This window comes from Scyliorhinus torazame, chromosome 10, assembly GCF_047496885.1.
Source record: "Scyliorhinus torazame isolate Kashiwa2021f chromosome 10, sScyTor2.1, whole genome shotgun sequence".
NCBI classification, from domain to species: domain Eukaryota; kingdom Metazoa; phylum Chordata; class Chondrichthyes; order Carcharhiniformes; family Scyliorhinidae; genus Scyliorhinus; species Scyliorhinus torazame.
The window spans coordinates 192,935,064-192,961,287 of NC_092716.1; the positions used below are offsets into that span (position 1 = coordinate 192,935,064).

General features: G+C 51.1%; 1 protein-coding gene across 1 annotated transcript in view; it reads left to right on the top strand.

The window, feature by feature from the left end:
- Positions 1–15,161: 15,161 nt before the first annotated feature.
- Positions 15,162–26,224, top strand: part of LOC140384472 (ovochymase-2) — a 165,924-nt gene continuing 154,861 nt past the window's right edge. Inside the window, exon 1 of the mRNA XM_072466204.1 lies at positions 15,162–15,349. Coding sequence (XP_072322305.1) covers positions 15,259–15,349 — 91 coding nt within the window. The 5' untranslated portion in view covers positions 15,162–15,258. The remainder of the gene's footprint in view (positions 15,350–26,224) is intronic.

Consider the following 26,224-nt stretch of genomic DNA (forward strand, 5'->3'; position numbering starts at 1 on the left):
ATCCCGCCACTGGCCAATGACAATCCGCCCATGGCCACTGCAGAACATGCTGTGGGGGGGGGGGGGGGGGGGCGGAATATCGCACAGTCACAGGGCAATTGTGAAATGTCTGTTTACAAGGATGATTTTATAGAGGTTTGGAAATGGTTTTATTGCCTGCATGAAGTAAAACTCTCAGCATTTGACTCAGTTACTATTGCAGTCTGAACAAAAGAATTTCACAATTTCCCGACGCAAAGCTCTTAAATATTTTATACAAGGATGAAAACAAGAGTTCACAAAAGGCATGACAGCGTGTGAGTGCATAGAATAGCCTTTCCCTGAAAGACTGGTCATAGCAGGGGACGCGTCTAACAAGCCTCCACCAAAAGGTGATTCACTGCAATAGCATCTCAAAAATCCTCGCATATTCTGCTCATCACCTTTCTCAGTTTGTTTTGATGTTTTGAGTTGAGATACTGTGCTAACGACTTCCACAGTAATTCACTGTAATGTATCGTCCTTCAAATGACTGTCATTACATCTGACAACACATTGATTAAAAGATTTTCAACCTTGTTTTCAAATCTGTCCAATGCCTCTCTCCCAATACGTAATCTCCTTCAGCCCCACAACCCTCCAAGGTCTCTGCACTCCTCCAAATCTAATCCCCCTGTACATCCCAATATCCATTTCTCCGCCATTAGTGGCTGGGCCCTAATCTCTGACATTGCCTCCCTAAATCTATCATGATCCTTTAAAATGCTCCTTTATGACCAGGCGTTTGGTCACATACCTTAATATTGCCTTTTGTGGCATAGTGTCAGATTTGGATTGATAGTACAGCTGTAAAGCGCCTTGCAACCTTTTAGGGCATTGAAGGTGCTATATGTCATGATATTCAAACACACATCACAACACACACATCATGATAGACAGACCAACAGACCAATTAGCACACACAACACAACAGCCAATCACAGACAAGAGCAGACACAGTATAAGACAAGAAACACGACACCTGGACTTCCGGGTGCGGCGATGACCAGCTAAGTCGCACGTTTCGGCAGCTCCCGGTGGAAAGGACTTTTGGGCTCTTGATAGGAGCCCCAACGGCAATTTTAACGGCTAAAAACACTGTGCGGTAAACCAGAAGGGAATCCCCCCTGGACATGGATGGAAAAAGGATAGGAAAGTGGCCGGATTGCGGTGGATCCTCTAGAGCAGCGGCCAGGAAGGCAGGCACAAAGCAAGATGGCGTCGGAAGGAGGCAGTTTAATATGGGGCCCTGACCAACAAGAGTTCCTGCGGCATTGCGTGGAAGAACTTAAAAAGGAGATGAAGAATGAGCTGTTGGCCCCGATATTACAGGCGATTGAAGGGCTAAAGGAGGAGCAAAAGACCCAGGAGCAGGAGCTTTGGGTCGTGAAGGCAAAGGCTGCTGAGAATGAGGACGACATACAGGGCCTGGTGGTGAAGACAGAGATGCACGAGGCACAACACAAAAGGTGTGTGGAAAGGCTGGAGGTGCTGGAGAATAATGCGAGGAGGAAGAATTAAAGGATTCTTGGTCTTCCAGAAGGGGCGGACGTCGGGGCATATGTGAGCACGATGCTGCACTCGTTAATGGGTTCGGAGGCCCCGACGGGCCCGTTGGAGGTGGAGGGAGCCTATCGAGTTATGGCGCGAAGACCGAGGGCTGGAGAAATTCCTCGAGCCATAGTGGTGAGATTTCTCCGATATAAGGACAGAGAGATGGTCCTCAGATGGGCAAAGAAAACTCGGAGTAGTAGGTGGGAGAACGGGGTGATCCGCATATATCAAGATTGGAGTGCGGAGGTGGCGAGAAGGAGGGCAAGCTTTAATCAGGCCAAGGCGGTGCTGCACAAAAGGAAGGTTACATTTGGAATGCTGCAGCTGGCAAGACTGTGGGTCACACATCAAGGGAAACACCACTACTTTGAAACGGCAGAAGAGGCGTGGACATTTATTGTCGAGGAGAAACTGGAATAAGCGGGCTAAAAAAAGAACGTTTGGGACAAAGTGGTGCGGCGAATATGTGGGGTGAAGAGGGGGAAAAGGGGGAAGAGATGATTTCCCAAGTTGTTAATCCTGCGACCCTGTAACTTTTCTCTCTTCCCATGTCGTGGGGGAGGGGGAGAGGGAGGATGAGGAGCTGGGGGCGCCGGCCATTGGGGGCGGGGCCAAATGGGAAGCGCGGGCTTTGTTCCCGTGCTATGGTAATCATGGCGGGAACAGGGAAGCAGGAAGGAGGGGGCCTTGCACAGTGGGAGCCGAGGTCATGGGGGGAAGCCGAGGTCAGCCAGAGTTTGCTGACTTCTGGGAGCAACATGGGGGGTGCAGTTACGCTAGTGAGGGATCTAGCGGGGGGGGGGGTTAACTGGGTTGCTGCTGCTGGGGAGAAGGGGGAGCTGGTATGGGGTGGGGTGTTCAGGGCGGGAGGGCGCCGTTGGGGGGAGATACGGCTACGAGGGAACCGGGTGAGGAGCTGGATTGAAAAAAAAGATGGCTAGTCGACAGGGGGGGAGGGGGCGGTAAAAGAGCCCCCCAACCCGGCTGATCACGTGGAATGTGAGAGGGCTGAACGGGCCGATAAAGAGGGCATGGGTACTCGCATACCTAAAGAAACTTAAGGCAGATGTGGTTATGCTGCAGGAGACGCATTTGAAACTGATAGACCAGGTCAGACTACGCAAAGGATGGGTGGGGCAGGTGTTTCATTCGGAGCTAGACGCAAAAAACAGGGGGGTGGCTATACTAGTGGGGAAGCGGGTAATGTTTGAGGCAAAGACCATAGTGGCGGATAGTGGGGGCAGATACGTGATGGTGAGTGGCAAATTGCAAGGGGAGGCGGTGGTCTTAGTGAACGTATATGCCCCGAACTGGGATGATGCCAACTTTATGAGGCGTATGTTAGGACGTATCCCGGACCTAGAGGTGGGGATGTTGGTAATGGGTGGAGATTTTAATACGGTGCTGGACCCAGGGCTGGGCAGATCGAGGTCCAGGACCGGAAGGAGGCCGGCTGCAGCTAGGGTGCTCAAGGACTTTATGGAGCAGATGGGAGGAGCAGACCCCTGGAGATTTAGTAGACCTAGGAGTAAGGAGTTTTCGTTTTTCTCCTATGTCCACAAAGTTTATTCACGGATAGACTTTTTTGTTTTGGGAAGGGCACTGATCCCGAAGGTGACGGGGACGGAGTACACGGCTATAGCTATTTCGGATCACGCTCCACATTGGGTGGACCTGGAGATAGGGGAGGAAAAAGAACAGCGTCCACCCTGGAGAATGGATATGGGATTATTGGCAGATGAGGGGGTGTGTTTAAGGGTGAGGGGGTGTATTGAAAGGTACTTGGAACTCAATGATAATGGGGAGGTTCAGGTGGGAGTGGTCTGGGAGGCGCTGAAGGCAGTGGTTAGAGGGGAGCTGATATCTATTAGGGCACATAAAGGAAAGCAGGAGGGTAGGGAAAGGGAGCGGTTGTTGAAAGACAATATGCGGAGGCACCGGAGGAGGGACTGTACAGGGAAAGGCAAAGGCTACATGTAGAATTTGACTTGTTGACTACGGGTAATGCAGAGGCACAATGGAGGAAGGCACAGGGTGTACAGTACGAATATGGGGAGAAGGCGAGCAGGTTGCTGGCCCACCAACTGAGGAAAAGGGGAGCAGCGAGGGAGATAGGGGGGGTGAGAGATGAGGAGGGAGAGATGGAGCGGGGAGCGGAGAGAGTGAATGGAGTGTTCAAGGCATTTTATGAAAGATTATATGAAGCTCAGCCCCCGGATGGGAACATAAGAACATAAGAACTAGGAGCAGGAGTAGGCCATCTGGCCCCTCGAGCCTGCTCCACCATTCAATGAGATCATGGCTGATCTTTTGTGGACTCAGCTCCACTTTTTCTTCGTGACCACCACCGGGAGGAGAGAATGATGTGCTTTCTGGATCAGCTGGAATTTCCTAAGGTGGAGGAGCAGGTGAAGGCGGGACTGGGAGCACAGATTGAGACGGAGGAAGTAGTGAAAGGGATTGGGAGCATGCAGGCGGGGAAGGCCCCGGGACCAGACGGATTCCCAGTTGAATTCTATAGGAAATATATGGACTTGCTGGCCCCGCTACTGATAAGAACCTTTAATGAGGCGAGGGAAAGGGGGCAGCTGCCCCCGACTATGTCAGTGGCAACGATATCGCTCCTCCTAAAGAAGGAAAAAGACCCGCTGCAATGCGGGTCCTATGGGCCTATTTCCCTCCTGAATGTGGACGCTAAGATTCTGGCCAAGGTAATGGCAACGAGGATAGAGGATTGTGTCCCGGAGGTGGTTCATGAGGACCAAACTGGGTTTGTGAAGGGGAGACAGCTGAATACAAATATACGGAGGCTGCTAGGGGTAATGATGATGCCCCCACCAGAGGGGGAAGCGGAGATAGTGGTGGCGATGGATGCCGAGAAAGCATTTGATAGAGTGGAGTGGGATTATTTGTGGGAGGTGCTGAGGAGATTTGGCTTTGGAGATGGGTATATCAGATGGGTACAGTTGCTGTATCGGGCCCCGATGGCGAGCGTGGTCACGAATGGACGGGGGTCTGATTATTTTCAGCTCCATAGAGGGACGAGGCAGGGATGTCCTCTGTCCCCGTTATTGTTTGCACTGGCGATTGAGCCCCTGGCCATCGCATTGAGGGGTTCCAGGAAGTGGAGGGAGTACTCAGGGGAGGAGAAGAACACCGGGTATCTCTGTATGTGGATGATTTGTTGCTATATGTGGCGGACCCGGCGGAGGGGATGCCAGAGATAATGAGGATACTTGGGGAGTTTGGGGATTTTTCAGGGTATAAATTGAACATGGGGAAAAGTGAGTTGTTTGTGGTGCATCCAGGGGAGCAGAGCAGAGAAATAGAGGATTTACCGTGGAGGAAGGTAACAAGGGACTTTCGGTACTTGGGGATCCAGATAGCCAAGAATTGGGGTACATTACATAGGCTTAATTTAACGCGGTTGGTGGAACAGATGGAGGAAGACTTTAAGAGATGGGACATGGTGTCCCTGTCACTGGCAGGTAGGGTGCAGGCGGTTAAAATGATGGTCCTCCCGAGATTCCTTTTTGTGTTTCAGTGCCTCCCGGTGGTGGTCACAAAGGCTTTTTCAAAAGAATCGAGAAGAGTATTATGAGTTTTGTGTGGGCCGGAAGACCCCGAGAGTGAGGAGGGGATTTTTGCAGCATAGTAGGGACGGGGAGGGGCTGGCACTACCGAGCCTAAGTGAGTACTACTGGACCGCCAATATTTCAATGGTGTGTAAGTGGATGGGAGAAGAGGAGGGAGCGGCGTGGAAGAGATTGGAGAGGGCGTCCTGCAGGGGGACTAGCCTACAAGCTATGGTGACGGCACCGTTGCCGTTCTCACCGAAGAATTACACCACAAGCCCGGTGGTGGTGGCTACATTGAAAATTTGGGGGCAGTGGAGACGGCATAGGGGAAAGACGGGAGCCTCGGTGCGGTCCCCGATAAGAAATAACCATAGGTTTGTTCCGGGGAGAATGGATGGGGGATTTGGAGCATGGCAAAGAGCAGGGGTAGCACAATTCAGAGATCTGTTCGTAGATGGGACGTTTGCGAGTCTGGAAGCGCTGACGGAAAAATATGGGTTGCCCCAAGGGAATGCATTTCGGTATATGCAACTGAGGGCTTTTGCGAGGCAACAGGTGAGGGAATTCCCGCAGCTCCCGACGCAGGAGGTGCTGGAGAATAATGCGAGGAGGAAGAATCACACCCACATGTTCTGGTCATGCCCGGCACTACAGGGGTTTTGGGTGGGGGTGGCAAAGGTGCTTTCGAAGGTGGTGGGTGTCCAGGTCAAACCAAGCTGGGGGTTGGCTATATTTGGGGTTGCAGAAGAGCCGGGAGTGCAGGAGGCGAGAGAGGCTGATGTTTTGGCCTTTGCGTCCCTAGTAGCCCGGCATAGGATTTTGTTAATGTGGAAGGAAGCCAAACCCCCGGGTGTGGAGACCTGGATAAACGACATGGCAGGGTTTATAAAGTTAGAACGGATTAAGTTCGTACTAAGGGGTTCGGCTCAAGGGTTCACCAGGCGGTGGCAACCGTTCGTCGACCACCTCACAGAAAGATAGAGGGAATGGAAAAGAAGAAGACAACAGCAGCAACCCAGGGGGGAGGGGGGGGAGGGGGGGGAGGGGGGGGGAGGAATTGGACGGACTCTCAGGGATGTTATTGTATATGTATAGGCACTTGTTTTAGGTAATGTATGTTGGACTGTTGGATTGTATCTTTGGAGAGTATTTTTGACAAGACAGTTGCCATTTAGTTTGGTTTTTGTTTCTGTTCATATATTATTTATTAATGTGTTTAAAACTGGCCACTGTTATTTATATTGCTTTATTGTTGTTCGAAAGAAACACTACGTACTGTTATGTTTGGCCAAAAAATCTTGAATAAAATATATTTAAAAAAAAGAAACACGACACCTGCTGGGCAGTCCATCTGGAGACAGGACAAGGCCAAGACCTGATTAACAAGACACTCACAAAGTCACCACGTGCTGAGTACCAAGTCAGATGTGTAAATAACTAGTTGGAATAAAACTGCGTTGTACCAATCGCAACCGTGTTGGTTCGTCTGTACCTCAGAGCACCCAACACCACATGATACCAGTGAGTGAATCGATACTTACCGGCAAATCTGCCATCCTGAACCATGGACACTCACAACAAACCGCAGCCGTTGCAAGTCGCTGGGAACCTGGGCACCAATTGGAAGCTCTTCAAGCAGCGATTCGAACTGTTCATGCGAGCCAACGAAAAACTCGACCAGCACTTCAATGTTGAGGTCAATGAAAGGTTTGAGAGGTATATCTTTCAGCAGCGCCTACAAGGTAAGGATGAGCTCTTTCAGTCCTTCCTGACGCACCTCCGCATACTCGCGCAGTCCTGCGGTTACTGCACCATCGCTGAGTCCATGATCCGGGACCAGATCGTTTTTGGGGTTGCCTCCAGTGGCCTACGCCAGCAGCTTCTAAAAATTAAAGGCCAGACCTTAGCATCTGCAGTTGAAGCCTGTGTCCTGCATGAAAATGCGACCAGCCGCTATGCCCAATTTCAGGCGACCAAATCGGCATGGAAGGGGTCCCAAGCGATCGAATCGGCAAGCCAGGCCGCCCACGAGGCCGAACGCATCCAGGCAATCGAGTTTCTCCCGACCCGCGGCACGGACGAGGGCAGCCGTTTCGCGTGCTTTTTGAGGCCTCCCGCGTTTGTGCGCGCTAAAACCTACGGCAACACTGAGGGACGTGCTGCGCAGGCGCCACCAACGCAAGACCGAACTGCGCATGCGCAGTGGCGTAACGAACGCAATGACGTCATGACGTGCGGCAACTGTGGAGCTGCACATTTAAAAATGTCCTGCAAAAACCCGACAATGCCTACGCTGTGGCAAGATAGGCCACTACGCTGCCTACTGTCGAGCGGCTCAACCTGTGGATGTTCCACATCTCCGACAACCTCGCAGACACGTGCGGGCCATCCAGCCTCCACATCACGACATCCAAACCGACGACACAGATGACAAAGACGCCTTCCGGGTTGCGGTCATTGATGTGAACCGGGTCAACACCATCAATCCGGCCGATGAATGGAGTGCCACCCTGACGGTCAACCGATCGCCGATCACTTTCCGCCTGGACACTGGCGCCTCCGCCAACCTCATAGCATGGTCAGCATTCTATGCCATGAAGGTCAGACCACCAATCCAGTCATCCCGGTGCAAGATGGTCGGCTACAACGGGAACGTTATCCCGGCCTTGGGATCCTGCCAGCTCCAGGTGACACACAAAACATACACGGCCACTCTCTCGTTCGAGATAGTTGGCTCATCGAAGGACTCCCTGCTGGGCGCACAGGCATGTAAGGCTCTCCACCTTGTGCAACAAATTCTCTCTCTCTCTCCAGACGGCACATCTGACTTCCCGGATGCAGAGTTCAACGCACAGCTCCAATCGCTCCTCGCCCGCAACCAGGGGGCATTCGAAGGCATGGGAACACTGCCATACACCTACCGAATTCGCCTCAAACCGGACGCCATCCCGGTCGTTCACGCACCTCGCAGGGTTCCTGCGCCACTTAAAGACCGCCTCAAGCTGCAGCTGCAGGATCTCCAGGACCAAGGGGTCCTATCCAGGGTCACGGAGCCCACGCCATGGGTCAGCTCCATGGTGTGTGTCAAGAAGTCCTCTGGCGAGCTCCGCATCTGTATAGACCCCAAAGACCTCAATAATAACATTATGCGGGAACATTATCCCATACCCAAACGGGAGGAGATCACCAGTGAAATGGCCCAAGCGAAGATATTCACGAAACTGGATGCTTCGAAAGGATTTTGGCAGATCCAACTGGACCCGTCCAGCCGAAAGCTATGTACCTTCAACACCCCTTTCGGCAGATTCTGCTACAACCGGATGCCATTTGGCATCATCTCGGCATCCGAGGTCTTCCACAGAATCATGGAGCAGATGATGGAAGGCATCGAAGGGGTGCGCGTATATGTGGATGATGTCATCATCTGGTCCACCACACCGCAGGAGCACATACATCGTCGCCAACGCGTTTTTGCCCGCATACGGGAAAACGGCCTGCGCCTCAACCGAGCCAAGTGCGCCTTTGGCCAGACCGAATTGAAGTTCCTGGGGGACCATATCTCCCGGTCAGGTGTCCATCCGGATGCAGACAAGGTGAGCGCCATCACAGCCATGCCGCAGCCGGCCGACAAGAAGGCTGTCCTACGCTTCCTTGGCATGGTCAACTTCCTAGGGAAATTCATTCCCAACCTTGCCTCCCACACAACGACTCTGCGCCACCTCGTCAAAAAATCTACAGAGTTCCAGTTGCAACACACACACCAGCTGGAATGGGAGGAGCTCAAACGCAAACTCACCACGGCACCAGTGTTGGCGTTCTTCGACACGTCTCGTCCCACCAAAATCTCAACTGATGCCAGCCAATCCGGCATTGGAGCAGTGCTCCTGCAGAGGGATGACACGTCGTCATGGGCCCCGGTTGCCTATGCATCGCGGGCCATGACCCCCACAGAGCAGCGCTACGCGCAAATCGAAAAAGAATGCCTGGGCTTGCTAACCGGTTTAGACAAGTTCCACGATTACGTCTATGGTCTTCCATGGTTCACGGTCGAAACTGACCACCGCCCCCTGGTCAGCATAATATACAAGGACCTGAACGAGATGACCCCTCGCCTCCAGCGCATCCTACTTAAACTCAGGAGGTACGACTTCCAACTGGTCTACACTCCAGGGAAGGACCTCATCATGGCGGATGCCCTATCCAGAGCAGTGAGCACGCCGCCAGATGCAGAGGGGTTCGTATGTCAGGTCGAGGCACAGGTGGCCTTGACAGTGGCAAATCTGTCGGCTGACAACTCCAGTCTGGCCCGCATCCGCCGAGAGACAGCGGCCGACCCCCTTTTACAGCGAGTGATGTGCCACATGACGGGAGGATGGCTCAAAGGGCAGTGCCCGCAGTTCTATAATGTACGAGACGACCTAGCCATCATTGATGGGATCCTTCTGAAGTTGGACCGGATTGTGATTCCGCACAGTATGCGCCAGCTGGTTCTCGATCAAATACACGAAGGCCACTTGGGGGTCGAGAAGTGCAGACGGAGGGCCCGAGAGGCGGTATACTGGCCGGGCATCAGTGACGATATTGCTAACATGGTGATCAACTGTACAACCTGCCAAAGGTTTCAGCCGGCGCAACCTCCTGAGACGCTTCTGCCCCATGAGCTGGTGACGTCCCCCTGGGCGAAGGTGGGTATCGACCTATTTCACGCACTTGGCATGGACTATTATCATAGTGGACTACTTCTCCAATTACCCAGAAGTCAGACGCCTGCACGATCTGACGTCGTCTGCTGTCATCAGGGCCTGCAAAGACACCTTTGCTCGCCACGGCATTCCGATGACTGTCATGTCGGACAATGGGCCCTGTTTTGCCAGCCGTGAATGGTTGTCCTTTGCGGCCTCGTATGGCTTCACACACGTGACGTCCAGCCCTCTGCATCCCCAGTCCAATGGAAAGGCGGAGAAGGGCGTTCACATTGCCAAGCGGCTCCTCTGCAAGGCTGCTGCTGCCGGATCGGACTTCTACCTTGCCCTGCTGGCCTAACACTCGGCCCCACTAGCCACGGGTCTCTCGCCAGCACAGCTGCTGATGGGTCGCGCCTCAGAACCACTGTGCCTTCCATCCTGGCACCAACAATAGACCATGCTCCGGTACTGCATAGGATGCAACTGCAGCGCGATCGCCAGAAGAGATCGTACGACACAAGGGCAACTGATCTTCCCTCCCTGGCCCCTGGAGGCAACGTCCGCATTCACCTACCAGACGGTGGCTGGTCAGCACCTGCCGAAGTTCTCCGACGCATGGCTCCCCGTTCGTTCCTGGTACGCATGCCGGATAGATCAGTGCGTAGGCGCAATCGCGAGCCCTTCGCCTACTTCCACGCTCGCAAAGGAACCATACACAGACGCCGTGTCTCCACTGATTCCTGATAGCTACTTCGTGGAGCTGCCATATACCATGCCCCTTCTGTCGCCGCCCTTGGCCAGGCTCGCACCTCAGCCGGTGGTTCTCGACCCACCCTTGAGGCGGTCAACCCGAATTCGTCGCCCACCTACTAGACTGGACTTATGTGACTGTTCACACGTCACATTTTAGCAACTACTGTATTGTAACATGTCACTGTTTTATCGTTCCAGGCCTCGTTTGATCGGTCCAAATTTCAACGTTCTTCTTCTTTTGTTATGGTACAACCTGGTTAGCATGTCACACCTGACATCGCCCCTTGTATATAGTTACGCCACATGTACATGCTGTAAAGATCACGCACACACACCTTTAGCTGCACTCAGGACACATTATTTATAACCACGTAGGCACATAATCTTGTAAAAAAGGGGGGATGTCATGATATTCAAACACACATCACAACACGACAGCCAATCACAGACAAGGGCAGACACAGTATAAGACAAGAAACACGACACCTGCTGGTCAGTCCAGCTGGAGACAGGACAAGGCCAGGACCTGATTAACAAGACACTCACACAGTCACCACGTGCTGAGTACCAAGTCAGATGTGTAAATAACTAGTTGGAATAAAACTGCGTTGTACCAATCGCAACCGTGTTGGTTCGTCTGTACCTCAGAGCACCCAACACCACACTATATAAATGGAAGTTGTTACTGTGCAAATTACTGCGGATGCTGGACAATCTCAGCAGTTCTAACAGCATGCGGGGAGACAGAACGGAGCTAACATTTTGAGTCTGAATGATTCTTTGTTAAAACTGTTGCTGTGTTCTCTTTAGCAGGAAAAATCCACAGCAAAATATATCTGTTACTATGAACCGTTTTCGTCTCGAACCTGCAAGTAATCTTTTCTTTCTTTTCATCTATAAACACACTACAAACAAATCCATTTCAGATGGGCTGTCGTCATTTGGTATATCTTTACTGATGTCATTGTGGGAGGTTGTTTTTGTCATTGATGTTTGTTGCCAAGCCGCTGTAGCCACTGGCCATCGTGGTGGTGCACACCAACTCACAGGAGGTGTTGACATTCTTCTCTGGTGTGAGCTAGTGACCACCAAGTGCCATAACCAATGTCTACTCATGTCACGGCTGCAAGCCTCTTTGAAGCAGAGCTATGGGTATCCCTTTGATCATTAAGCGACCTCACTATATAAAAGGTCCTTGGGTATGCGACCATTTTCCATCCTGCAGGCATTCCTGAGCCAATGAAGCCACGTCTGATGAGTGCCAACAAGCTTGGGAGCTCTGCCTTTGAGAGGACCATCACATTCATGAGTTTGTGATGCCAGGATATACCTAAAATATGGGCAGCAAAGTGCTGGGAGCAAAGGCAAAAACATAATTAGCTTCCTTCATTTAGCATAATTTCCTGAGTAAAACAAAACCAGTTTCAATAGTCGAAACAAACTATCACCCAGGTGTCAACTTATGGGTTGCCATTGTTAACTCTGGTTGGACATATTTCTGGAGGTTTCATCGCCTGACCCTCTCACCTCCAACGGCCCTGTCCACACACGAGAGCAACTGGTCACTCGATGTGCTTTCCTTACCCACAGCTGATTGGAAAATGAACAGTCTCCTTGTTACCCGATTGGATGGTTCTTGCCTGTCAATAAAATGGCTTTCGTTCCCTTCCTCGTGTTTTATTTCTAACAAGTGAAATAGCAGTGCTCCGAAAGCTAGTGTTTGAAACAAACCTGTTGGACTTTAACTTGGTGTTGTAAGACTTCTTAATGTAAAGTGTGGAAAGGTGTGTGTTCAGGAAAACTTTCTACAGTAACATGTATCCAGACCAACAAGAAAGGATGCACTTTTGGACCTGGTTCTTTGAAATGAGGTGGGCCAAGTAGATCAAGTGTCAGTAGGGAGGCATTTAGGAGACAGTGATCATTGTTTTTTAAGGTTTAGGATGATGGTAGAAAAGGACAATGGGCAATCCGCAGTAAGAATAATCAAAACGGGGAGGGCTGATTTCAATGGGGCAAGAATGGAGCTGGGCCAGATAGACCTGAACGTAAGGTTAGCGGCATGAAGTGGAGTTGAACAATGAGCTCCCTTTAAAACCGAAATGGTTCATGCACAGCCAAGGTATATTCCCTCGAAAGAGAAAGGTAGAGCAATCAGTCCAGAGCTCCCTGGATGAACAAGAGATCGAGATGAAGTGTGCTTATGACAGGTGCCAAGTGGAAAATACAATTGAGAACCATGAAGGCTGTCATTATTACTGTATGTTCACACCCAGCGACATGGTAGCACAGTGGGTAGCACTGTTGCTTCACAGTGCCAGGGTCCCAGGTCCGATTCCCGGCTTGGATCACTGTTTGTACGGAGTCTGCACGTTCTCCCTGTGTCTGCGTGGGTTTCCTCCAGGTGCTCCGGTTTCCTCCCATAAGTCCCGAAAGACGTGCTTGTTAGGTGAATTGGACATTCTGTTCTCCCTCTGTGTACTCGAACAGGCGCCGTAATGTGGTGACTAAGGGCTTTTCACAGTGACTTCATTGCAGTGTTAATGTAAGCCTACTTGTGACAATAAAGATTATTATTATGTACTATTTTTTTCTACCCTTTTGGGGAATAGTCCGAGAAATGATGGTAGGATTTCTGAGGTGGTTATCAGCCCATTGAACCGCGTAGAACACACCTTCCATGGGCAACAAATCTTGCCATAGGACTCAATCCCAGCCTGGGCCCCAGACTAATGCTCTGGGGGCACGGGTTCAAATCCCACCATGGCAACTAGTGGAATCAAATTCAATTAATAAATCTGGAATTGAAAGCTAGTTTCAGTAATAGTGACCATTAAGCTATCATCGACTGTTGTAAAAACCCATCTGGTTAATTAATGCCCTTTCGGGAAGGAAATCTGCCATCCTTCCCTGGTCTGGCCTAGATGTGACTCCAGATCCACAGCAATGTGGTTGACTCTTAACTGCCTCCTGAAATAGCCCAGCAAGCCACTGAGTTCAAGGTCGATTAGGGATGGGCAACAAATGCATCCCATATCTCCTGTAAGAATATTTTTTAAAAAATATATACATATAAGGAAGAATGTAGATATATATAACACATACAGATACATGTGCAGATACGTTCCATAAAGAACTCCCACATGAAGTGGTTGAAGCAGAGCAGCAACAACAACTTATATTTGTATTGCACTATCAATGCAATAATAATAATAATCACTTACTGTCACAAGTAGGCTTCAATGAAGTTACTGTGAAAAGCCCCTAGTCACCACATTCCGGCACCTGCTCGGGAGGCCGGTACGGGAATTGAACCCGCGCTGCTGGTACCGTTCTGCAATACAAGCCACCTATTTAGCCTGAATAAAACATCCCCATGGTGCTTCACAGAAGCGTTATCAAGCAACATAAAGTCACACGAGGAGATCTTAGAACAGATATCAAAAAGTTTGGTCAAAGAGGTAGGTTTTAAGGAATATCTTAAAGGAGGAAAGAGAGGGAGAGACGGAGGGGTTTAGGAAGGGAATTCCTTGGGGCTCAGATAGCTGAAGGCACAGTTGCCAATGGATGTGTGATTAAAATTAGAGATGATCAAATGGCCAGATTTGGAAGAACATTGAGAGCTCAAAGGGCTTGGTGGAGACGATGAAGATCGGAAGGGGAATGGCCAGGGAGGTAGCTGACATCGAGGTGCTTCATAATTGGCAGCTGGTGTAGGTCAGCAAGAACAGGGGTGATGAGTGAACAGGGATTGGTGCGAGTTAGGATATGGGCAGCAGGGTTTTGAATGACCTTAAGTCTACAGATGGAATACTCATTCACATTACAAATTAATTAGGAACAGGAGTAGACCACTCTGCCCCTCGAGCCTGCTCCGCCATTCAATAAGATCATGGCTGATTTGATCGTAACTTCAACCTCACTTTCCTGCCTATACCCGATAACCTTTCACCCCCTTGTTAATCAAGAATCCATCTAGCGCTGCCTTAAAAATTGTCAAAGACTCTGCTTCCACTGCCTTTTGAGGATGAGACCGAGACTCATAACCCTCTGAGAGAAATGTTTTTCCTCATCCCTGCCTTAAATGAGTGACTCCTAAATTTTAAACAGTTACCCCTAGTTCTAGATTCTTCCCCCAGAGGAAACATCCACCCTGTCAATACCCCCCTGGGGTAGAGCAAGAGAGTGTGAATACATCTGCGTGTGTGTGGTTGTGTGTGAGAGAGTGTGTGTGTCTGCGTGTGCATGTGTGTGTGCAAGTGCTTGTGTCGATATATATAAATATATGGACATGCAGGTGAATGCCCTTTTCTGTTCAGCCTCTATAACTTTGATAGATGGGATGAGAAATGTTTATTCCTTTTATTACCTCCGACCCCTGGGTATTTGAAGTGTTTCAGTAGAGTTGCGTAAAAAGCAGCAGTGCGTTTTATGACCCCCCCTGTGCAACTTTTGCAATGAATCAGACGTCAATATAAATCTAAGATGGGTGGACTCTCTGCTCTCAGTCAGTTGTAACCAGCTAATATCACATCAAGTCCTGGTTGAACAGTAACTGGATGCTGTCCGCCATTGTCTCTGCTGTCCTTCTGTCTGTGTAACAACATATTTCTCTCTCTCTCTCTCTTTCCCTAAGAATTTCCGCACTGGCCAAACACTCTGGATCCAACATGCGAGTAACTCCAGGCCACCTCTTCTTCATTGGGCTGATAGTTAACTACAACTCTGTCATTGACATGAAGCCAGTGCAGAGTCAGAATGGTAAGATTGAGTCTTTTTGAATTTCTTTTTTGTTAAGCAAAATATAGCAAACAGACTAACATTACTGTTAATTGCTGTTAAAAATAACGTAAGCGCAGCCCACAAATTGCTCATGGCCAATATTAGCAACAGACCTTGAATATATGTTCAAAGCTTGCCTTTTAATGTGGTTTTAATGGTGGGCGTTAATCTGATCAAGGTAACCGATGGGCCGAATGACCTTCTGAGCTGCAGTGAATTAACGGACATAGGAATTCATTAAACTTTCATCTGCTGATATCGCCCAAAGTGATTTCTCAACTTTTACTGATGGGATCGATACCCCAGTTATAATGGTGACACTCAATGTTAGATTTTGACTTTGTGTAATAGTGTAAAATGGTAAGACAATTACAATGGAAATAAAAACCAGGAGGATTATAGAGCCTGCATTTCCATGGCGCCTTTCATAACCGCAGGCTGTCCAAAAGTGCTTCGCAGCCACTTGTGAAGGACTTTTGAATTGTTGTCACTGTGGTAATACATCAGACAATTTGTGCACAGCAAACCGCCACCCGCACCTGTGAGAAAAATGACCACATAATCTGTTTCAGATTTTGGTTGAGGGGCACACGTTGGCCCAGGACACAGGGGTGAACTAGTACGTGCAACATTTTTCTTTATTAGAGAAATAGAATAGGGAGGTTGTGCTAAACTGAATAAAATACGAGCGTGGCAGCAAATGGAGCACTCCATCCAATTCGGGTCACCACATTGCAATCAAGGCAGAATCGCACTAGAGGATAATTTATAAAGATGTTGCCAGGAATGGAGAATTTCTGTGACAAAGAAAGACTGGACAGGCTGCCGTTTGTTTTTGGAACAGAGGCAGATTTGAGGTGTGCCAAATAATGAGGAAATAGATAGAGTGAATCGGAAGGACCTCTTTCTTTTTGCAGAGAGGGAGATTTAAAGTAATTGATAGAAGGATAAGAGGCAAATTGGCAGAAACCCTAACCATGTTTTTAAAAAGCATTTGGATATGCACTTGGAGGTCATAACCTACATGGCCATGGACCAAGAGCTGAAAAATAGGATGAGGCTGGGTAGCTGTACGTCAACTAGTACAGGCATATATCATCAAATTTACAGTGCAGAAGGAGGTCATTTGGCCCATCGAGTCTGCACCGGCCCTTACAAAGAGCACCCTACTCAAGCCCATGTATCTACCATATCCCCGTAACCCAGTAACCCCCCACTTAACCATTTTGGACACTAAGGACAATTTAGCAAGGCCAATCCACCTAACCTGCACATCTTGAGATTGTGGGAGGAAACCGGAGCACCCGTAGGAAACCCACGCACACACGGGGAGAATGTGCAGACTCCGCACAGACAGTGACCCAGCCGGGAATCGAACCTGGGACCCTGGAGCTGTGAAGCAACTGTGTTAACCACTATGCTACCGTGCTGCCCAATATATGGGCCAAGTGGCCTCCTTCGGGGGTACATATTTTCTATGCTTCTAAATCTCCTGCTCTTCTTCAAAATAGTGCCAAAATCCACCTATTAAGGGTTTAACATCTCATCAGAAAGACTTCTCCAGCAGGACAACATTCCCTTAGGAATGCAGAGAGTGTGTCAGTCTGGGTGTGGTAGTATGCATTAGGGGTCATGTGGGACTGTGAAGCCATGATGTCATTGGCTGACAGATCCCGGGTCCTGGTTGGATGTTGACCTCTAGCTCCGCCCTGAAGGCGGAGTATAAGTACCTGGAGTCCTCCCCCGCAGGCAGTCTACTACTGAACTGCGGGGGAAACAGTCATGCTTAATAAAGCCTCATCGACTTCACTCTATTCGTCTCGCGGAGTCTTTGTGCGCTACAATTTATTAAGCGTGACTAAAGGACTATGGAGCTCAGGATCATCCCGGAATGCCTGAGGATCAGCCCCCACGCAGTGAACGCGGCAGCAGCTTTCAAGCACTGGCAGACTTGTTTTGAGGCCTACCTCAGAACGGCCACCGGCCGGGTCACAGAAGACCAAAAAATACAGGTCCTGCACTCGAGGTTAAGCACGGAGATTTTCTCTCTCATCGAAGACGCAGAGGATTTCCAGACGGCGTTCGCAGCACTAAAAAGTCTCTATGTCCGCCCAGTAAACCAGATCTATGTTCGCTATCAACTCGCAATGAGACGGCAAAGTCCCGGAGAATCGATAGATGAATTCTACGCCGCGCTACTAATTTTGGGACGAGCCTGCAACTGCCCGTCGGTGAACGCAAATGAACACACGGACATGTTAATGCGCGATGCTTTTGTGGCAGGTATGAACTCCTCCCAAATCCGCCAAAGACTTCTAGAAAAAGAGTCGCTAGGACTCTCAGCGGCACGGGCCCTAGCAGCCTTCCTAGACGTGGCCGCGCGAAATACCCGCGCCTACGGCCCCGACCGCGCGGCAGCCCATTGGGCTCCGTACGTACCCGTCATGACAAACCCCCCCCCCCCGGACACCCCACAGTCTTGCGCGGTCCAAACGCCAAGTCGCACCGGGGGCGCCTGCTGCTATTTCTGCGGCCAGGCGAAACACCCCTGGCAGCGCTGCCCGGCCCGCGCAGCGATCTGCAAGAGCTGCGGGAAAAAGGGCCATTTCGCGGCTGTGTGCCGGTCCCGCGAGGTCGCCGCCGTCCCGGGAGAACAGGGAGCCCTGCACGCCGTTTACGCTCCCCAACCCCCCCCCCCAGCGCCCCATGTACAACCCGCAGGCGCAGCCACTCTGGGTCCCGACCACCGCGGTCCCGGGAGAACAGGGAGCTCTGCACGCCGCTTACGCTCCCCAACCCCCCCCCCCCGCGCCCCATGTATGACCAGCCGGCGCTACCACTTTGGGTCCTGACCACCGCTCTCCCCGGAGAAGGGGGAGTTCTGCGCGTCTCTAACGCCCCCCAAACCCCCCCCCCCCCCACGCCCCACGTCTCACCCGTCGGCGCTACCAATTTGGGTCCTGACCACCGCTGTCCCCAGAGATGAGGGAGCCCCGCGCGTTCCTAACGCTCCCCAACCCCCCCAGCGCCCCATGTGCGACCCGCAGACGCCGTCATTTTGGGTCCCGGCCACCACGAGGGGAGGAAGGGCGCCGCCATCTTGGACCACCCCAGACCTGTACGACGCATGGGGCGGCCATTTTGTCCACCCCCGCCGCCATCTTGTGACCCCCCAGCCATGTGCGATGCATGGGGGCAGACATTTTGTTCAGCCCCGACGCCATCTTGGACGGCAACAACGGACCCCAGTATCGACGGCTCCACGGGGTTCGAAGAAGACGCTCAACTACTACAACCACGTCTCGCTTCAATGACGCTGGACCAAGCTCGGCCCCGGACACTCCAGACGACGATGACAACGGTGCTGATAAACGGGCACGAGACACCATGCCTAGCCGACTCCGGGAGCACGGAGAGCTTTATCCACCCCAACACGGTAAGACGCTGTTCTTTGACCACCCATCCCAGCGCACAAAAGATTTCCCTAGCTGCAGGATCCCACTCCGTACAGATCAAAGGCTTCTGCATAGTTACCCTAACGGTGCAAGGGAGGGAGTTCAAAAACTACAGGCTCTACGTCCTTCCCCAACTTTGCGCCCCCAGATTACTGGGATTAGACTTCCAGTGCAATCTACAGAGCCTAACCTTCAAATTCGGCGGCCCAATACCCCCACTCACTATCTGTGGCCTCGCAACCCTCAAGGTGCAACCCCCGTCCTTGTTTGCAAACCTCACCCCGGATTGCAAACCCGTCGCCACTAGGAGCAGACGGTACAGCGCCCAGGACCGGACCTTCATTCGGTCCGAAGTCCAGCGGCTACTAAAGGAAGGCATAATCCAGGCCAGCAATAGTCCCTGGAGAGCACAGGTGGTAGTAGTAAAGACAGGGGAGAAGCAAAGGATGGTCATAGACTATAGCCAGACCATCAACAGGTACACACAACTAGACGCGTACCCTCTCCCCCGCATATCCGACATGGTCAATCGGATTGTCCAGTATAAAGTCTTCTCCACCGTGGACCTCAAGTCCGCCTACCATCAGCTCCCCATCCGCCCAAGTGACCGCAAGTACACAGCCTTCGAGGCAGACGGGCGATTATACCATTTCCTAAGGGTCCCATTTGGCGTCACAAACGGGGTCTCGGTCTTCCAACGAGAGATGGACCGAATGGTTGATCAATACGGGTTGCGGGCCACGTTCCCGTATCTCGACAATGTAACCATCTGCGGCCACGATCAGCAGGACCACGACGCCAACCTCCAAAAATTCCTCCAGACCGCTAAAGCCTTGAACCTCACGTACAACGAGGACAAGTGTGTTTTCAGCACAAACCGGCTGGCCATCCTGGGCTACGTAGTGCGCAATGGGATAATAGGCCCCGGCCCCGAACGTATTCGCGCCCTCATGGAACTTCCCCTCCCGCACTGCTCAAAAGCCCTGAAACGCTGCCTGGGGTTCTTTTCATACTACGCCCAGTGGGTCCCCCAGTGCGCAGACCAGGCCCGCCCCCTAATACAGACCACGACCTTCCCTCTGTCGACAGAGGCTTGCCAGGCCTTCAGCCGCATCAAAGCGGATATCGCAAAGGCCACGATGCGCGCCATCGACGAGTCCCTCCCCTTCCAGGTCGAGAGCGACGCCTCCGACGTAGCTCTAGCGGCCACCCTTAACCAAGCGGGCAGACCCGTGGCCTTTTTCTCCCGAACCCTCCACGCTTCAGAAATCCGCCACTCCTCAGTGGAAAAGGAAGCCCAAGCCATAGTGGAAGCTGTGCGACATTGGAGGCATTACCTGGCCGGCAGGAGATTCACTCTCCTCACCGACCAACGGTCGGTAGCCTTCATGTTCGATAATACACAGCGGGGCAAAATCAAAAACGACAAGATCTTAAGGTGGAGGATCGAGCTCTCCATCTTCAACTACGAGATCTTGTATCATCCCGGAAAGCTGAACGAGCCGTCCGATGCCCTATCCCGCGGCACATGTGCCAACGCACAAATTTTTCCGCCTCCAAACCCTCCACGAGGACCTCTGCCACCCGGGGGTCACTCGGTTTTACCACTTTATCAAGTCCCACAACCTCCCATACTCCTTAGAGGAGGTCCGTACAGTCACAAGGAACTGCCACATCTGCGCAGAGTGCAAACCGCATTTTTTCAGGCCGGATGGTGCGCACCTGATTAAGGCTTCCCGCCCCTTTGAACGCCTTAGTCTGGATTTCAAAGGACCTCTCCCCTCCACCGACCGCAACATATACTTCCTTAATGTGTTGGACGAGTCCTCCCGCTTCCCATTCGCCATCCCCTGTTCTGACATGACCGCGGCCACAGTCATTAAAGCCCTGAACACCATACTCACACTGTTCGGTTGCCCCGCATACGTCCACAGCGACAGGGGGGTCCTCCTTCATGAGTGACGAGCTGCGACAGTTCCTGCTTAGCAACGGGATAGCCTCGAGCAGGACGACCAGCTACAACCCCCGGGGGAACGGGCAAGTAGAGAGGGAGAACGGCACGGTCTGGGAGACCGTCCTACTGGCCCTACGGTCCAGGGACCTCCCAGTTGCACGGTGCCAGGAGGTCCTTCCGGACGCTCTCCACTCCATCCGGTCGCTACTGTGTACTAGCACAAACCAAACGCCTCATGAGCGCCTCCTTGTCTTCCCCAGGAAGTCCTCCTCTGGAACGTCGCTGCCGACCTGGCTGGCGGCCCCAGGACCCATCTTGCTCCGAAAGCACGTGCGGGCGCACAAGTCGGACCCGTTGGTCGAAAGGGTTCACCTCCTTCACGCGAACCCGAAGTACGCTTACGTAGAGTACCCCGACGGCCGACAGGACACGGTCTCTCTGTGAGATCTGGCGCCCGCCGGCAACACACACAACCCCCGACACCAATCACCCAACTCCCCCCTTCCTGCCACCGCCGCACCCCGCGACCGCCCCCTTCCCAGGAGGATCAGTCCTCCTCCCAGGCCCGACCAGGAATGAAGCCCAAGCTGAAACCGTAAGGCTCCCGGAGACGACAACACCGGAACAAGCACCACCACCACCACCGGGGCCGAGGCGATCGACACGCACGACCAGACCGCCCGACCGACTCATGGCGTCGATCTAACAGTACAATATGTGGACTTTTAACGAGAACATTTTGCCTTTTCCTGACGATTACTGTAAATAGTTTGAGAAAAAAAAAAACCTTGTACATACTGTAATAACATGCAAAAGTTTTCCTACCAGGACCAGCCTTGTAAACCCTTACCACCATGCGAAGCATCACCCCGCCGGGTTCATTTTTAACAAGGGGTGAATGTGGTAGTATGCATTAGGGGTCATGTGGGACTGTGAAGCCATGATGTCATTGGCTGACAGATCCCGGGTCCTGGTTGGACGTTGACCTCTAGCTCCGCCCTGAAGGCGGAGTATAAGTACCTGGAGTCCTCCCCCGCAGGCAGTCTACTACTGAACTGCGGGGGAAACAGTCACGCTTAATAAAGCCTCATCGACTTCACTCTATTCGTCTCTCGGAGTCTTTGTGCGCTACACTGGGTTAAGTGCTTAAGTCTCTGATGTGAATCTTGAACCATAACATTTTCAATTAGAGGTGAGAGTGCGAAACAGTAAGCCCCAACAATTCATTATCGACATTGGTTTTACAATATAGCCCAGAATCATGATTTACCCATGGTATCCTGGTAACATTGATCCTGATTTGTTCATTTACATGCCTGGATTTTTCAGTTAGCTCGGTGGTAATTTTGTCTTTGAGCAATAGAGTAAAATGGGTGATACTGGCTCGCACCCCATGTTGAAAACCTTTTTGTTATGTTCGGTGGAAACAAAGTGAGGAGAGGTGTTCAATGGGTGGTCGAGCTGGTATCACTTGTTATACACAATCGTCAACACTCAAAAGAATCAACCACAAATTGTGGGACTGGACTGGTATAAAGGTAGAGGTCTCCCTTCCATAAAGTGGGTGAGTGAACTAACTGGACTTCTGCGACAAACCAGAGACTACCACGGTCACCTTTATCTGGTGCTAACCCCTAATTCGCCAGATGTTGTTCAAGTCAACTTGCTGTGTTAGGCTTAGTGCTCACATCCTCTGGGTTACTAGTCCACTAACCCAAAACCTGATGGTGGTTATGCTAAACCAAGAAAGTTAGGAACAGGAAGAGACCATTCAGCCTCTCAAACCTGTCCTGCCATTCAATTAGTTGCCTTGCCCAACAAAAATATGTATGATTTTTGTCTCTTTGATGTGATTTTAATTAGATGATCTATCATGTGCCCATGTCCATTATTGATGCTATAGCAATAACATTCATCTTGGAATGTAGCATAGCACTGGTGATAGTGAATCGCCTGCCTAGAATCATAGATTCCCTACAGTGCAGAAGGAGGCCATTCGGCCCATTGAGGCTGCACTGACCCTCTGAAAGAGGACCCCACCTAGGCCCACGCCCCTGCCTTATCCCCATAACCCCACCTAACCTTTGGACACTAAGGAGCAATTTAGCATGGCCGCCAATCCACCTAACCTACACAACTTTGGTCTGTCACCGTCCCACACAGTCGCAGGGAGAAGGGGCAAACTCCACATAGACAGTTGGAATCGAACCCGGGTCCCTGGCGCGGTGTGGCAGCAGTGCTAACCGGTATGCCACCGTCGATTTTTAAAATTTGTTCACGGGTTAAGGGTGTCACTGGCTATGCCAGCATTTACTGCCCATCCCGAATTGTCCGTGAGAAGGTGGTGGTGAGCTGCCTTCCTGAACGTCTGTAGTCCATTATATTATAGGAACAATCACAGTGCTGTTAGGAAGGGAGTTCCAGGATTTTTATCCATGACAGTGACGGAATGGCGATATATTTCCAAGTTAAGATGTTGAGTAACTTGGAGGGGAATTTGCAGGAAGCAGTATTTCCGTGCATCTGCTGCCCTTGTCCTTCTAGGGGCAGAGGTCACAGGTTTGGGAGCTGCTGTCGAAGAAGACTTGGTGAGTTGCTGCATTGCATCTTGAAGATGATACACACTGCTGCCACTGTTCATCAGTGGAGGAGGTACTGAATGCTTACGGTGGTGGACGGAGTGCAAATTAAGTGGGATGCTTTGTCCTGGACGGTAACGAGCTTCTTGAGTGTTGTTCCGGTATTCCACCACATTCCTGACTTGCACCTTGTAGATGGTGGATAGGCTTTGTGGAGTCAGAGGGTGATTTTGTCTTTGCAGAATTCCAACTCTGACCTGCTCTTGTAGCCACAATATTTATATGGCTAGTTTAGTTCAGTTTCTGGTCAATGGTAACCCGCAGGATGTTGATAATGGGGGATTTAATGATGATAATAGTATTGAAGTCAAGGAAAGATGATTAAATTCTCTCATGTTGGAAATGGTTATTGCCTGGTACTTGTGTGGCACGAATGTTACTTGTCACTGATCAGCTCAACCCTGAATGTTGTCCAGGTCCTGCTGCATATGGAAACAGACTACTTCACTCTCTGAGGAGTTGCGAATGGTGCTAAACCTTGTGCAATCACCAGTCAACATCGCCAATTCTGATCTTATAATGAAGGGAAGGTCATTGCTGACGATGATTGGGCCTAGGACATTACCCTGAAGAACTCCTGTAGTGATTCAGTTGTCTTCAGTCATTTCTTGATATCACAGAGAAATAATTAAATTGGTTGAAGATTGTCATCTGTGATGTTGGGGACCCCAGGAGAAAGGAGAGATTGGTCATCCACTCTGTAGTTCTGGCTGAAAATGGCTGCAAATTCTTCAGCCTTCTCTCTTGCACTGATGTTCTGGGCTGTCCCATCACTGAGGATATGGATATTTACAGAATCTCATCCTCCAGTGAGTTGTTTAATTGTCCACCACCATTCACGGCTGCATGTGACAGGACTGCAGAGCTTATTGGTTGTGGGATCGCCTAGCTCTGTTTTTTTCCAATTAAGGGACAATTTTAGCGTGGCCAGTCCACCTACCTTGCACATCTTTTTGGGTTGTGGGGTGAGACCCAAGCAGACATGGGGCGAATGTGGAAACTCCACACGGACAGTGACCCCGGGGCTGAACCCGGGTCCTCTGCGCCGCGAGGCAGCAATGCTAGCCACTGCGTCACCTTGCCGCTCAGTTCTGGCTATCACTTGCTGCTTATGCTGTTTGGCACACAGGTAGCTTCATCCGGTTGACACCTCATTTTTAGATATGCCTGGTACTGCTCCTGGCATGCCCTGCTGCACTCCTCAGTGAACCAGGGCTGATTCCCCAGCTTGATGATAATGTTAGGGTGGAGGACATGCTGGACCATTTATGGAGCAATTTATTGTGGCAAATTCCACATGGACAGTGACCGGGGGCCGGGATCAAACCATGAGGCAGCAATGCTAACCACTGTGCCACCCGGTTATATACAATTCTGCTGCTGCTGATGGCCCACACCGCCTCATGGTTGCTCAATTTTGAGTTGCTAGATTTGTTTGAAACCTATCCCATAAAGTATGGTGTTAGTGCCACACAACACAATGGATGGTATTCTCAATGTGAAAGTAAGACTTGGTCTGAGGCATCTGTGACAAGCTGATTGGTGAGGAGAAGGTCAAGTATGGTTGGTCGGTTCCTTCACCACTTGCCGCAGGCCTAGCGTGCGATCTACCCACTGCGTCCTACCATTGTGGGCGGGATTTGTATTTGGCAGATCTGCATAATAGTGTGAATAGCTAGCTAGTCTCACTCTAATATGCAAATCACCTGATCTACCTGAGGCGTTGGAATCTAACCCCTTCACTTTGGAGACCTTAGGTGAGTGCTGCTCAGTACTGGTCCCCACAAATGTCATCAACTCGGTGAAAGTCGCTCTTTGGTCTACCCAAAACTTGCTGATCTTCCAGTGCAAATAGCTGTCCTCGACCGTGTGTTGCACATTCCAAGGTCCAGGGCTACGTGCTGAGGGGCGCAATCAAGCTTGGGGCAGCTGCCGCCAAGGCGCAATGGGGAAAGACCACTGTGTAAGGTCTTACCAGCAAATGTACACCGAGGGGCGGGTAACAGTGTAAACCCCCCTCGGTCTGGGCCATTAACACTCCAATGTATAAAGGAAACATGACAATGTAAATATTTAAGAAGGAATTGTAACGTAAAGAGTGATATGTGTGTAATGTTATCACAATTGAATGGAAGAAAGTCAAGGGAATGTGTAACTCTGATGGAAATGTACAGTCAAGACAATTCAAAATATTCTGTAATGGTTATGATAGATTTTATGAATAAAGTATATTTTTGGGAAAAAAAAACTGGTCCCCACAAATGTGGACCAGGTGGCACAGGCAGGGGCAGGTGGGTGTTTCCCAGGGGATCAGAGGCCCCTGGGTGGTTTCCTCTGGGCATGGGGGAATGCTGGTGCCAACTGGGCACCTTGGTATGGCCAACCTGGCACTTCCAGCCTGGCGCCCTGGCAGTGCCACCTGACTGCCAGCCTGGCACTGTCAAATGTGCCCAGGTGGCACAGGCAGGGGCAGCGCAATGGTGCCAGGCTGGCATTGATACTGTGCTGGGGATTGGGCCTGTGGGTGCCCTCTGCATGTGAGGTGGGGTGTGGGAGGGTGCCCTTATAGGTGAGTTGGGGCGCTGGGGTCGTGCCGGGAGAGGGGGGGGAGGGGGGGGATGCGTTGAGATAATTGGACGCATTTAAAAATGGCATCCCGATCTCCTTCTGCACTGATGAATTCTGGCGAGCGGAGTTCCTTAGTGTTGGAAACGGGACTAAGTGCTGCCTTGGCAGGGCATCCCCCACTGAGTCCCTGGATTGCATCAGAGTTGCGTTCGATAGCGTGGTCTTTCTTGGTGCCCTA